This window comes from Triticum aestivum, chromosome 7A (genome assembly GCF_018294505.1).
Source record: "Triticum aestivum cultivar Chinese Spring chromosome 7A, IWGSC CS RefSeq v2.1, whole genome shotgun sequence".
NCBI classification, from domain to species: domain Eukaryota; kingdom Viridiplantae; phylum Streptophyta; class Magnoliopsida; order Poales; family Poaceae; genus Triticum; species Triticum aestivum.
The window spans coordinates 584,374,499-584,388,913 of record NC_057812.1 but is presented as its reverse complement, the minus strand read 5'-3'; the positions used below and the strand labels follow the sequence as shown (position 1 = coordinate 584,388,913).

General features: G+C 43.8%; 1 protein-coding gene, 1 non-coding gene and 1 pseudogene across 3 annotated transcripts; 2 read left to right on the top strand and 1 right to left on the bottom strand.

The window, feature by feature from the left end:
* Positions 1 to 224: 224 nt before the first annotated feature.
* Positions 225 to 323, top strand: LOC123155251 (small nucleolar RNA snoR26). Its single transcript, XR_006477308.1, has one exon. It is a non-coding gene; the product is annotated as a small nucleolar RNA snoR26 (small nucleolar RNA).
* A 6,350-nt stretch (positions 324 to 6,673) lies between these two features.
* On the top strand, positions 6,674 to 9,122 carry LOC123153524 (G-type lectin S-receptor-like serine/threonine-protein kinase LECRK2; annotated as a pseudogene).
* Positions 9,123 to 10,021: 899 nt separating this feature from the next.
* On the bottom strand, positions 10,022 to 12,994 carry LOC123148445 (protein YIF1B). 2 transcript variants are annotated; one of them, XM_044567877.1, is made up of 5 exons: positions 12,810 to 12,994; positions 11,497 to 11,672; positions 11,307 to 11,405; positions 11,055 to 11,206; positions 10,022 to 10,707 (listed from the first exon to the last, which is right to left on the bottom strand). In XM_044567877.1, the coding sequence occupies exons 2-5, from the start codon at positions 11,668 to 11,670 to the stop codon at positions 10,326 to 10,328; spliced, it is 807 nt and encodes a 268-aa protein (XP_044423812.1). In that variant the 5' UTR covers positions 11,671 to 11,672; positions 12,810 to 12,994; the 3' UTR covers positions 10,022 to 10,325. The 2 variants fall into 2 exon arrangements, with proteins under 2 accessions (XP_044423812.1, XP_044423813.1); XM_044567878.1 differs by having other exon boundaries at positions 12,703 to 12,975.
* Between the last annotated feature and the right edge of the window lie 1,421 nt (positions 12,995 to 14,415).

Sequence of the window (14,415 nt, the reverse complement as noted above, 5' to 3'; positions counted from 1 at the left end):
GCATCAGTATTCATTGTGCTCCTGGTCGAAGATTATATGTGCGTGCCATCCCCAATAGCAATCAGAAGCCATTATCCCTAAATTGCAACCTGTCATGTTAGAAGACCATTGGTGTGATCTCAGTTCATGGTTCTTAAACAGTCTTTACCCTCTGCTTGTGTTGTGCAATCTTAGTAACAAACTAGCATTGCAGTCTCTTTGTGGTATACAATTTGATTCTTTTTAGAGCATCTGTGATGTGCTTCCTCTGTATTCATCCTTGCACTTTGAGCTAAGGTCTACCAGTGAAGAAAGCATTGGGGATAATATATTCTGAGATGCTCCTTTTTGTTTCATATTTTTTTCTTTAAACTCTTTGTTCCCCAAATGATTGAGTAAGCTCGTGGCCCCTAAATGTTTAATTCCTCAAGTAAATAAAACCGTGTCTTTGCAATCTTTTTTCAAGTCTGGATGACATGTAAGAAATGGGTTTCAAATTATGTGTTATATTTCCTCGGCTATTCTACTTGAAAAGATTATGAATCTTAAATTTGTTCTTCTTCACTCCATCTTCGCAGTTTCTTTTTTCAGTTTAAGTTTGTTCAGTCTTCCATTCATTACTTTCTCTTTTCTGCTGTGTTTCAATCATGTACTTCAGTCATATTCAGTATATTTTATTCAGTTTTATCCAGTGTTCTTCAGCTTATCAATTTCTCTTTAGTCATATTCAGTGTTATTTCTTCAGTCATATTCAGTGTAATTTTTTAGTCATACTCATTGTTACTCAATCCTTTTCATTGATATTTAGTTAGTCATATTCACCGCTATTTCTTCGGTTGTTCAACTTTTGTTCAGTATTCATTGAGATTTAGTTGGTCATATTCAGTTCTTTTATAGTTTTATACAGTGTTCCTTTCAGTCCTCTCAGATCAGTATTTCATTTCCTCTCAGTGTTCCTCTCAGTGTTCCATTCAGTCCTCTCAATTTTTTGTTTCATTTCCTCTTAGTGTTCCTCTCAGCTATCTTTTTATAATTTTTCCATTCCAGTGTGTTGTTCATTTTCTCTTCTTGCTTCATCATCCTAGTCTCAGTTTCAGTTTTCATTGTTTCTTCAGCGTTTTCTCTTCTTGCTTTAGTTCACTGTCCCTTTTCTTAGTTTGTATTTCAGCACGGGCTTCTCAGTTTTTCCCTTCATTATGAAATTTAGTTCATTCTGTTTAGTCCTTGTGAAACGCTTGATTAGGAGACGGGTCTTCGGATTTTGGGAGGAATCATTTTTGCCTGTTTCGTGTAGATTCCCTCATGAATTATGATTAGGGGGCTGCTGCTTGTGTTTCTGTTAAGTGTCAGTTTCAGTTTAGTTATCTTCTGAAGGATCTCTGCCATAGTTGCTTGTTATCTGCGCAACATCTCACAAAAGCAATTAGTTTTATTTTGTATTTTTTTATTTCGATTTTTATACATATGCATCTGATCAACGTGTTTTTTCTACATATGGCTTGCAACATCTGCTTGTCTGATGACTATGATAGCACCAGATCATTTGGGATTTGGCTGGCTGGAGATTTTAGTGGTAAAAGTGTTGTTGTTTTTAGTACAAATCCTCTGTGACTGTGTTTTTTAATGTATTTATTATTTTTCCTGAATTTCGCAGACTGTCCCATGCAATGTTAGCCTAGAGTTCAGCAGAATCACAAACGCAACTTTGATTTTTGAGGCAAAGAGGGGAGAAATTTTCATTTTGCAGACCGAGCTTGCAAATGTGAGGATATATTCAGTGGACAACACATTACAAAAGATGAAACTTATGAGGAAAATCTGGATTCTCAGCCCAAATCATAGTAGCATTTCCAGCACAATTAAGCCATACAAGTAACTTAACTAATTACATCCAGAATGCAGTTGGTCTCTTGTACAGTTCATTCATCTCATGAGCGTCTGTCATCTCATAGGAGTGCGCCCTTCGCCTGGTAGCTCTCAGCTCTCCATCTTTATCGTACTGGAGACCGAACGTAGTCACATGGTACACACGGTGGGCCGCGTACTCATCCTCGTCCTGGTCATCGGCCGAGGCACACTCGAGCAGGCAGTAGCTGCCGTCCCCCATGAAGAGGAGCGTGGCGCCCAGGTGCCTCTCGCGGTCCGCGTGGAACAGCCGGTCCTTCCCCAGCTTCCACGCCGGCATGGTCTGGAGGACACCGGCGGCGACGGCGGGCACGGCGTCGCAGGAGCAGACATGGCCGAAGCCGCCCTCATGGATGCAGAGCCCCACCCAGGCATCCAGGTCCTGATCAAAATAGGCTTCGCCGCTGAAAGGCATGGCCCAGTTGCCCTGGCACGTCCACTCGAGGCTCCTGGTGTCCAGCGAGAATGTTCTCCGCCTGGCGGTGACGAAGAGCGTTCGCCCGTCCGGGTGCACGGCCAACGATTTCACGTCTGGTGACTGGAACGGCGGGAGGTGCGCCGGCAAGAAGGTCCAGGCCCATGTCTTGCACTCGTCGCCGTTGGGCTGCGGGGGGGCGTCGAGGACGGCCAAGGAGGACTCGACTATCATGTACAGCTTGCCGGCGACGGACGCCAGTAAGGGCGGGCCGCAGATCTTGCGGCCGTTGGGGTGGGCGCAGAGGGTGATCCCCGACGTCTCGACGTCGTAGACGGGGAAGTCTGCGGCGCCGTAGGCCGGCATGGCGAGTATCTTGGTGCCGTGCGCGCCGAAGAACGCCAGACGGCCGTGGTGGCCCTCGAACCGCGCCACGGCGGGATCTGGCAGCTGCTCGGGCTCCGGAGCCGCCTCCGCCTGCGGGCTGAAGGTGCCGACGTCGATCTTGCGGACGCTGTATCCTCTCTCCCAGTCATCCACCACCAGATACACATGGCGGGGCCGCGGCTGCTGCCGGCGGTCACGGTGGTTCCCTCGCTTGGCGGCGTTGCTGTGCCCACACGGCTGAGGCGACAGCGGGCGCTTCGGCATGTCGTCCTTGCTCCTGCTGGCGAGTTTGATTCAATCCCCCGGTTATAAGAAGCGCATCACGAACCCGGCCGGATTTGGTAAACTCAGGCGAGCCCTTCATCGAATCGGAGACGGAAGTATCGTTTTTATTCCCTACAATAGCCGGGACGAAGCGTGTTCCGGCCTCCGGGTAGTGTTCGAGTTTGTTTTTTCTTGGTGCGTGTTTTTATATCGGGTTTTCAGTTTTTCTTCATTTCTTCATCCGCTTTTTGTTTGTACGTACTCCAATGAATTTGAGTACTTTCCCAGTGTTTTACACATTGTTTGGTTGCCCACATTGCCTCTCCTCGCATGGGAGCAAAAACGCAAGCATGACGTTTGGTTGCATCTCTATGCTCCCAAAATGTAATGTTTGGTTGTTTGATTACATATGCGCATATGGCTAATCTCACCTTTTGTACACATGATGAACTTATGTCACACCATCACACTTGGAACAACTTTATGAAATGGTGGCCACACAACAGGCGCGCATGAACACATTCACATGACAAGCACACATGAACATGTTATAGCACAAATACAACAAGGAGATATAGATCTATTCATACATGTCCGTCAAAACAAAAAAACTTGAACCACAAAAATTGTGCAAAACGGCGAGATGAAGCCACTCGTCAAACACAATTTTAAATTGTCGGTTGTGTCAGACGAATTTGATAAAATTCGTCTAAAAAATCTCCAAACTTATAAACATAAAATTGAAGATCAACAACCAATAAAACTAGTAACCGATCACATGAATGAAATCACAACATCTTTGTCGTGTAGAGATTATCTTAAATCAAAGCATCGTTGTATAGATTAAAATGAATTATCTAGAAGATCAAGGAAGGTGAGGAGAACATACCCATGCAAAAGGTACATACCAATCTCACCATCAAAGTCATCACCTAGGAACACGAGTCATTTTTTGCGCTCGCTGGAGCATGGCTCCCATGAAACTGTTGATTTGAGAGTCTCTCCAGGGTCATGCTATGGAGCACGAGCGTTCCTCATGGATTAGGCTCTGGATTGCTTTGAGTTTAGTGTGAGCCCCTTTCTCCATGCAGTCCAAGTTACCAAGCAGCCCAGATTTGTCCCGTGAGAGCCTGCATGGGTGTTTCGTGGGCAACCAAATGCGCCCATTGTAATGGATGTTTCTCAAAAAAATTATGCAATTGAGATCGATCATTTATATAGTGTGAACTCTTTGGTACAGGTCCATCCTATATGTATGACGCCTCTACCTATACATGTTGCATATTGAACTAACTTTAGGCATGTAATGCAAATGCATGGTCATTTGCATACTGAAATTGTGAATCAATAACACATTTGGTGGTTCTATAAATTGAGCTACTATCTAGGACCAATCCAGATATATGTTTTGTCAATGTAGTCATGTAAAAACATGCCATATTTTATTTATGTGATCTATACCTTAATTAGGATATTAGAAGACAACTGATACATTACACCAAGCTCACATGTGACGTCCACAAACCTTGATGCCGATGAATCTACCTGTACAACCGTGAAGCTATCTAATCTATGATGATGAGTCTGCGAGTACAACCTATGGGGGTAAACTCGGTCTTCTTGCTGGTTTATGCATGTGAGCGATGTCCGTCAAAGCGGGCTAGCTAGCACCCACATTGCTAACATCATCACACGCGTGACAGATAGATGCCACATCAGGTGATCCATATAATTTTCAACATGGCGATGCAAAATTGTAGCGATCTATCTATACTTAGATGACGATCCTTTTTCCTTGGACTTCGGTTGTCTGTCGCTAATTGCAGTCACCCACCTGAACTGTAATGATCTAAGACTTAGATGACAAAATTGTACGATTTTTGTGCGATGACGTGGGCTCGGGTCCATTTTACAAAGGTGGTGTGCTGTGATGCGCGAAAGACCCAGATACAAGGGTTCATACACCTTTATTCTTTCTTCTTCAAGAGTACGTAAATTGCATACCATTTCTTTTCTTTATACAAGAAAGCAGCGTAAAGATACACCATCCTTCTCAGGGCGCCAGCGACCAGAGCAAGGACACCAAAACACCAGGGAACAACAGCAGAAGAGGGCTAGCTACCCACTAAGTACTTGCTCGAGTTCCTCAACAATCTGCACACAAAGACCATTGACAGAACGCTGTTGGGAAACATTGCCAAACACGCGCGCATTCCTCTGCTTACATAAACTGCAGCATACAAGCATAATCGTGATCGGTGGTGCTTCCATAAACTCCAGTCAAAACCTCACCGAGCATTTTTAACATGGTCCCTCTTACCTCCCCTTTTCACATGAAAAATAAGAGTATCTAATAGATCTCAACCGTTGATTTTATTAAGTAGTGGATCTGAGTAACTCTTTCATTCGTACCTCGCATGTGAGAAGAGAAGGTAGGAGGAACCCGAATATCCAATTCGGCTCCCGAACTCATCTACACCCTGTGAACAGTAAATTAAAAAAAATAGAAAAAATCTAAAAAATTCAAAAAAAAAATTGTGGTGAAAGATGCTCAAGTGCGTGATGTCCATGCCAAGTTTCAGCTCATTCGGATATCTGACGAGCTCTCAGCAAAAGAGACAAAATCAGGTCCGAACAGTGCAAAACAATAAACTTTTTCACAGGCCCAAAATTTGTCTTTTTTGCTCAGAGCTCGTCAAATGTTCAAACGCACTGAATTTTCGAGCGGACATCACGAAATCAAGCATCTTTCACCACAAAATAAATTGATTTTTTTTGAATTACTTTACTATTTTTGGCGAACTTACTGTTCACTCCCGGGCTCAGATGAGCCCGGGAGCCAAAACGCCCTGTCGGAGGAACCGTATTGAAAGAGTAACTATTTTTCCTTAACTGAGACCGGTCCGCTCCTTGTCCACCACCAATTCTCAAGTGTGTCCATGATCAGTGGTGCCATGTTTGGAATGGCGAGAAGACCAAAGCACTTCTGCCAAACCTGACAAAACTTGCTTAGTCCGTCCACGATCAGTTGATACACTTTCTTTACATCAGACGTTAGAAAACACTACTCCGTACACACAGAGAACACATCCAAATCTGTAACGAGAGTGAGGTAAATTTAACATAGGAAATGAGTTGTTGATACCTGATATTACCTTCTACAGTCAATAAAGTCATCCATCTGCAAGCGTGCGTACTGAGCAAACTAAAACGTGAGAGGAAATGTTCAGCTTCCTGTCAGTGAGCAAATTTGAAATGTTCAGCTTCCTTTCAGTCAGCAAATTGTGCGGTCGAACAATGGCTTATATTAAGCTAATCGGTACCTTAAACTTTACGGCAGCTGTCAGATACACTGAGATGACTGAGAACTTACCATTTTGACGGAAGGTCCAGCGGAATTCCTCCTGGCCTTTTGACAATTTGACATTCGCCAACCACCCAAGGAAAGCATGCCGTGCCACTAAGTCTAGGGCATGAGAATTTGTTTCCGTTCAGCGTAGACCAGCACTAAGTCTAAAAGCCACATTAGGTGACGAGGCACCCAAAGACTTGCTGGATGCCTGGATCGTATCATGTTTATATACACCACAATGGCACGCTGATCATGCAAGAAGCTAATCAGAAATAAAGCCAGGATCAGCAAGAAGCTAATCACAAATAAAGCCAGGATCAGCAAGAAGCTAATCAGAAATAAAGCCAGGATCAGCAAGAAGCTAATCACAAATGAAGCCACTATCTTTTGTTCTCCACCTTGCTTCGTTCCTTGCGCTCTTGCTCCACCAGCCTCATCTGCTTGCAGCGCAGAGGCTCACAACTGGATTGACACTCAGCCCCCCTGGCTACATCACCTCCCCGTCAGGGGAATTTGCCTTCGGCTTCCGGGCCCTCGACTCTGACCCCAGCCAGTTCCTCCTTGCTGTCTGGTTCAACTTCAACTTCACCCAGGCACCCGACCCTGCACAGGAGAAGGTGGTGTGGTATGCCAAGAACCTGGGTTCAGGCTCGGCCGTAATGGCCACGGAGTTGTCCGTGTTCAGCATCGGTCCCCAGCTCTCCCTCACTGACAACACCGGTAGCATAATATGGACGAACCCATACCCTAGCCTACAAGCCGGCTCAATTCTCGCGCTGCAAGACTCAGGCAACCTCCAGTTACTCGCCACCAGGGGAATGCCCATCACCTGGGAGAGCTTCCAGCACCCAACTGACACACTCCTCCCAGGTCAATCGTTGGGCTCTGGAAAGGCTCTTCTGTCCAGGCACTCCGACATGGTCTTCTTCCCCGGCCGCTACAGCCTGCAGGTGCAAGGCGATGGTAACATCGTCCTGTACCTCACGAACCTCGCCACCGGCAACCTGGATTTGCACAACGCATATTGGAGCACTAACACCTACCAGCCAGACAACCAGGTCGGCAACATGACTATTTTCTTTGACTCATCGGGCCATCTGTACTATCAGAGCAATGACAGCACTGTGGTTGACCTGATACCCCCGCATCCAAAGTCTAGGTTTTGGTTACCACCAGCACGCATCACTCGATCCGGATGGCATCTTCCGCATGTACACCCGACCGAAGAACGCCATGGGAAGGAGCAACTTGTCGTGGGCAGTCACGGGACAGTTCCCAACCGAAGGTTGCAAGATAAAAACCTCTATGCAAGGTTTGTGTGGCCCCAACTCATACTGTGTGTATGGTCCTAACGACCGGCTCGATTGTGAGTGCCCAAGCGGCTACTCCTATGTCGATTCTCAGCTCAGGTACATGGGCTGAACACAGGGGTTCATGCCGCAGAGTTGTGACGGGAAGAACCGCTCCGCCGAGTTTGGGGTTGTCAAGCTCCCGAACACCACTTGGGGAAACTCGCCATATGAAGGATATTCGCACACCACAGAGGACCAGTGTGCAGACTCTTGCCTAAAGGACTGCCTCTGCGCTGCTGCTATGTATGATGACAGTTATTGTGCCAAGATGGTGTCATTGGCAGGATTTGGACGGCAAGGAGGAGACGTCACCATGAAGGCATTGATAAAGGTACGGACGAGTAATCCCTTGGAGCTGGTGCCACCGAGAAGGATATTGCCTTATGTATTACTCGGTTGCTCGGGGTTCGTGTTGCTATCCGCAATAAGTAGTCTCATGTTACATTGGTACCTTAGGAAGAAGAACGCCAACCATGACTTTGTGAGGGCCTACACTGCAAAAGAGCTTTACAGAGCCACCAATGGCTTTTGTAAGTTGCTAGGCAGAGGTGGCTTTGGCGAGGTCTACCATGGGGTGTTAAAGTCGCTACACTCTCCTGACATAGCAGTGAAGAAGCTCATCAGCTCCAATGGTTACAGCGAGAGGGAGTTCGCGAATGAGGTACAGTCCATCGGCCAGATCCACCACAGGAACCTAGTCCGCATGGTTGGTTACTGCAAAGAGCAGGAGCAACGGATGTTGGCGTTCGAGTTCATGCCAGGTGGTTCCCTTCGGAGCTTCCTTTTCCAGCCTAAGCGACCAATGTGGAGTTGGCGTGCCGAGGCAGCACTCGGTATTGTCAAGGGCCTAGAGTACTTACACGAAGGATGCAATTATCCAATCATTCATTGTGACATCAAGCCTGACAATATATTGTTAGATGACAAGAAAAATCCAAAGATTACTGATTTTGGGATTGCAAAGCTTCTTAGTGACCAGCAGATGCACACCACGGTGACTAACATCAGGGGCACAAGGGGCTATATTGCCCCCGAGTGGTTCCAAAGTGATAGGCGCATTGACACCAAGGTTAATGTTTACAGCTTCAGCGTTGTGCTACTAGAGATGATATGCTGCCGGAAGTGCCAGGAGCCGGTGACCGGGCTGGATGGTGACGGTTCAGTCACACTGTTTTGGTGGGCTGGTCAGTTGGTCTGTCATGGCAAGATTGAGGTTTTGTTGCATAATGATGATGACACCATTGAGGATTTGGTCAGAGTGGAGAGGTTCATGCGTGTTGCACTCTGGTGCATTGAGCAGAATCCTTCGCTCCGTCCGACAATGCACCAGGTGGTGCAGATGCTGGAGGGCGTGGTTGAGGTCGACACTCTACCTGCTCCTAAAAGCTCCAACTGTTCATCACCGTTGACCTCTTCGGTCGACGGGAGCACTCTGTTGCCAGGTGGTGCTAATCTTGAGATAGAGTGATATTCTGATAGGCTGCAGCTTCGAAATGATTTTTTTTCCTTTTCACCAATGCTAATTGTTGAGCCATTGTGTAACTCTAGATGGTGTAGCTAGACTTCAATCATGCCTTGTAGCTATTACATGTCTTCGAGTAAGTATTCATCCATTGTGCTCCACTTATGCAATAATCCTTTGGTTTGAGCACTAATTCATCATGATTTATTTATTTTTTACCTTTTTGAAGTCACAGGATATCTTTCCTGGGTTCAAATTAAGTGTGTATAATGGTTTAGGAGAACATACCACATGGCAAGAGCAGCAGCAGCAAGATTTGGCTGAAATTATGTCAGCAATTCATTCAGTTCTACCTGCCAGAGGGGAAAGTATTAGTGAACTAAAACTGAACATTGCTGGGCATTTCTCATAAGAGCAATGAGTCATAATTCAGGGAAACCCATCTGGATGTTTCATAGATATTCAGCCAAAGATCAACTAACACAAGTTCATAAATCAGAGGCAAAGAAATGCTTATCTCTCATTTGTCGAACAGATACTACAGAACAACGGTAAGGTGAATGAATAATAACCTTGGAGGTGAATAATAACAAGAAAGAAAAATGTGAAGGGTGAATAAATAAAGGCGTTTGTATGCAAATTTCACTGTCGGTGTGCTTCCTTGGTATGCCTTTGTCACATTGGCAGTACCAAGTCACTTGAAAGCACCGTGACGTGGCAAATAACTTGATCAAGATTGATGCCAAACCACATGTTAGGGAGCAATGATCAATTTGATTCAATTAGTAAATTTAGTTACCCAAGATAGATTCAGGTTACGCAGGCCTTAGCCAGTTAGCCTACAAGATAACAGCTGCAAATATATTAGCAGACGGCACAAATATGAACAGTGACAATTGAAGATGTACTTTTAGGATAAGTTACTATCCAATATTCAAAATTCATGTATGCATTTGTCTTCAGCTAGTCATAAATCATGAGAAAGTAACATCCTTTGCAGACCAATAAGATAACATTGACTTCATATTTTTTAGGTCCTCTATCAAGAAATTTACCACTCCAATAAGAGCCTGAACTATAGACAAGGCTACTACAAAAGTTCATCAGTAAGACAAAACCTCAAACTTTATTCTGATCGAGTTTTAGCCTCCACCTTGAAGAAAAGAAAAGGAAAAAAAGGTATCCCTGTTCCGAGACAAGACTGAAACATCAGCCCTTGATGTTGCCTAGCCAAAAAAGCATGGGGAATTGCGCGGCCGCGAGGAATAGAAGAAAGTAGTGGTTCCTGCTAGGATGTCTCTCATAAGTCCTCGATGCACCCTGCAGAACCCTCTTCATCGTCTTAACCAGGAACACTCCAGTGCAGATACAGAACCACGGCAGCACAAAATAGTATGAGTAGCTCCAGAAGATGCGGACAAGCATCGCAAGTGAGGTACCGGCAAACCCATAGCCGGCATATGCCACAATGTCAAGCAACGGCGATTCACCACTTCCCAGTGAGTAAAGTAGTGCTTTAATGAGGATGACTTGCATAAACCAACCGAGTAACCCTTTTGTGAACTGTATAGTCAGTGCCTCCGGGGTAAACCTGCATTCAGGAACAATGTTAATAATCAGACAAGCACCACTGAAGCATTAAGGAGCACTGTTTTCCTCTAGAGAAATAAAATAGTGCATCACAAAAGTTAGTCTCTACCCTTCAACCTTTCGCTAGTATCTGCATTTTACTCCCTCTGTACCACAATACTTGTAGCTGGGGGAACTAAACTTAAGAAACAAACAGAACCACTTGCCTTACAGCACTCACTATAATGAAGTGACGCATATATACAACCAAGTGATACATATATTACACTGCTCATAGAGTCATACTGCACATTTCTTCTAGAGTCCTACAAGTACAACAATCAAAAGTTGTCCTGGGTGTGCAGTTACCTTCCAAGAACACCCAAGGCATATCCAGCAACAACAATGTAGGTGGCAAAAGCCATCAGAGGGATGTACAGATCTGGAGCATTGATGTCTTGAACTGGAGGTTTGTATGACAGCCTTCCTCCCACTGGCTCAGTTATCCTAGTCCAGTGTCCCTGAAGGAAGAGAAACGATATAAGGATTGAGTGAGACCTCACAATCTGCAGGTCCGACACGAAAGAGGTTCTTGAGAAAAAGGAGGCGGTCAGTCCTTACCCGATGCAGAAAAGGAAACAAGACAACCTTCAGCTTGTTCCTCACATACTGGTTGTTCACTTGAAAGTAATATTGTGGATTGGACAAATATTGGGTGATCTGTATACGCAATCAAGCAAAACTTACATTGAATAGTTTTTCGAAAATCAAACAACAGGTATATCTATGAATGAAATGCATCCATGCTTACATTGCTTTGCATAAAGTCGGAGCTTGAACCTAAAAACTTCTCACTGTACACTCCTAGTCCACTTCGGATGAGTCCAGGTCCAGCTCCATACAAAGCACTTTGAAAAGGATCCGCCTGTGAAGTAGTAGGCCTGCCTGCCAATCCTCCCAGATCAATGTTCATTGCTGCCATCATGGCTGAATAAACAAAGATTGTTCAAACCAATAGTCAGACAACAGGATATGAATTGTGAATGGTCATGTCATCTACAAACTACATACCACTTTAACTGCATCCCTTAGAATCCTGACAATATAGCCCACCATTGCTCTTATATACAAAGAAAAATCCTAAGAAACTGATTTCATAATGTCGATCTATTATTTTATATATGACACAAACATTGTAGAAAAAGTACAATAGATGGATCACCACGACCCAGAAATGACTAGCAGCCATATGCCAACTTACACCAGAATGTGAGGATGTTGAAGAGAACATGTACTGAGAAGCTAATTCGAAAGAGAGGGAGAAATAGCATGATTTCTTATCATCGTTCATCAGCCCGTAGGTTAGCCCAGTCGCAGTGTCTAGTAATGATGCAATGGCCAACCACAAGTAGCTAGTCTAGTTTCACACAAATTTCTTGTATAAATACATTGAGACACAGGGCCTTTTTTCTCAAAAAAAAAAAATGTTTCCCTTGAATACCTAAATCTTTGAACAAATTATGGCATCCATAAGCATAGATCTACAGATAGCTTAATTTAATTTTTGTCAGCACAGCTTTACAGATAAATACCACTAACCAAATGTTCACAAGAAATGCCGAGCACACGATAAGCACTGCATGTGAAGCGTACGCATTAGAAGGATCAACCTGAAGCTCACATGCGTTCCTCTGTAAAGTTTGCAACTGCTTTTTACTCAAATCTAAAAAATACCCCAGATTTCAAATGCAGGGCCTCGTCAGGAAGCCAATAATGTGCAAACAAATCCTGAATTACATCAATCTTGTAACTCGGCTAGTCGGCTTGAAGCATGTGTAGGTCTAACGGCCCGACATGACATCGCCTCTTATGCTAGTCCGGCGTACGAACTCAGAAAGCAACCTAGGAGCCGCAGTTCAATCCCCAGTCTCTAGTGTCAGATCAGATCCCGACAAAACGCGCGCACAGGATACTAACCACGGAAATCTATAAACAGCAATTTAATTCGTATACTTACATCAAGAACAGATTCGAACCAGATCGCCGCCCCTACTGGTGGAACAGATTCGAATGCGGCAAAGATCTGAGACCAATAACTCGAACTGAGTAGCTTTTTTTTGTTACCTGCGGTGATGCTTGCTACGGATTTGCTCGCGCGTGCTCGAGGAAGGGATTTCTCGGCGAGGGAAACGGGGGAATATTTTTCCGCGGCGTCCTCTGCCTTGTAGTACGCGCGAGCTGGGAATCGATCCCACGACCGAGGTCGTTCGCCTCAGCACTAACTACCACACTAACACGTATTAGTTGCCCAAACTACTGCTTCTTCACCTTTTCTTTACAACGATTCCTTTTTCCTATTTCTTTTTCCTTTTTGTTTGAAACGGTTTTGTTATGTTTTTTGTTCTTTTTCTTTTTTCTTCTTTTCGGAATGGTTTTATATTTATTTTCCTAATTTGAAAGAACTATTTTTCAAAATCGGTGAACTTTTTTTCAAAATCGATGAACTCTTTTTCAAGAACGATGAACTTTTTTCTAAATCGATGAGCTTTTTTTCTAAATGGATGAACTCTTTTTCAAAACCGATGAACTCTGTTCACAATCCATGAACTTTTTTTTAAAATGGATGAATTCTTTTTCAAAATCGATGAACTATTTTTCAAAATTAATGAATTTTTTTCAAAATTGATGAACTATTTTTTAAAATGGATGAACTCTTTTTCAAAATCGATGAATTGTTTTTCAAAATTGATGAACTTTTTTTAAATTCAATGAACTTATTTCAAAATTGATGAACTCTTTCCCAATTTGATGAATTTTTTTTAATTTTTTGTGAACTTTTTTTCAAATTTGATGATTTACAAAAATGGATGAAGGTTTCCAAATCTGTGAACTTTTTTGAAATCTCGATTTTTTTCTTTTTTTATGATTCTTTCGTTTTAAGTTTTCATCTTTTTTCTAAAGTTAACGGTCAACCGCGACCGTACGAACAGCCTCTCGATCGAGCGAGGGACCAGGCGGGGCGAGTTTAGCGAGCGACTGGGCGTGGTCGCCACATGGGCCGGCCCAGGATTCAGCGGCTGTAGGCGCCAGCTCCCTTAGCTGGCGCCTGAAGCGCCAACTAGGAGCTCCCACAGTAACCAACAAGAGGTTTTATGTACAAAGGTTTCATGTTTTTTTGGAAAACGTGGCAAACACCGCCAAGTGACCAACTATTTACAAATCAATCAATACCGACCGCCACTTGGGCCCGGCCAAAAGTCAGGTCCGCTTCCTCTACACTATCTAGAAGGAGCGCAACTGTCGTATTTTCAAAGGCACTCGTCTCACCAACTTGCCATTTGAATACCCACCTATTTTCCTGAGCATCGATTTTTTTACCTTCTCCTTCAGCAGTTCACCCATTTTCAGAGCACTTGTTTCTCTTTTCTCTTCTACACCATATTTTATTTGACATATATTCTGACACCACAATAATTCAAACCTTAAAATATGTGTCAAATAAAATTTGCCACATTTTATAATGAAATGGCAAGCAAGAAACACGAGCAGTCCAAAAACCAGAATCAAAAAAAATGAAAAATAAAACAGAAACACTTGCCATCAAACAAATAGTTTTGCTAGGTTATATAACATGAATTTACCAATTGTCTATAGAAACACATACTGAAATTCTTTAATTGTCATGATAGTAATAAAAATCACAAAATGGACCTACGAGTATAACGAAGAG

Excerpts from the sequence above, each read along its gene's own strand:
- LOC123148445 (XM_044567877.1), bottom strand. The coding sequence starts at position 11,670 with ATGATGGCAGCAATGAACATTGATCTGGGAGGATTGGCAGGCAGGCCT. Across the intron at positions 11,406-11,496 it reads CCGACTTTATGCAAAGCAAT|ATCACCCAATATTTGTCCAA; the intron begins GTAAGCATGGAT and ends TTGCGTATACAG. Across the intron at positions 11,207-11,306 it reads TGTTTCCTTTTCTGCATCGG|GGACACTGGACTAGGATAAC; the intron begins GTAAGGACTGAC and ends CTCTTCCTTCAG.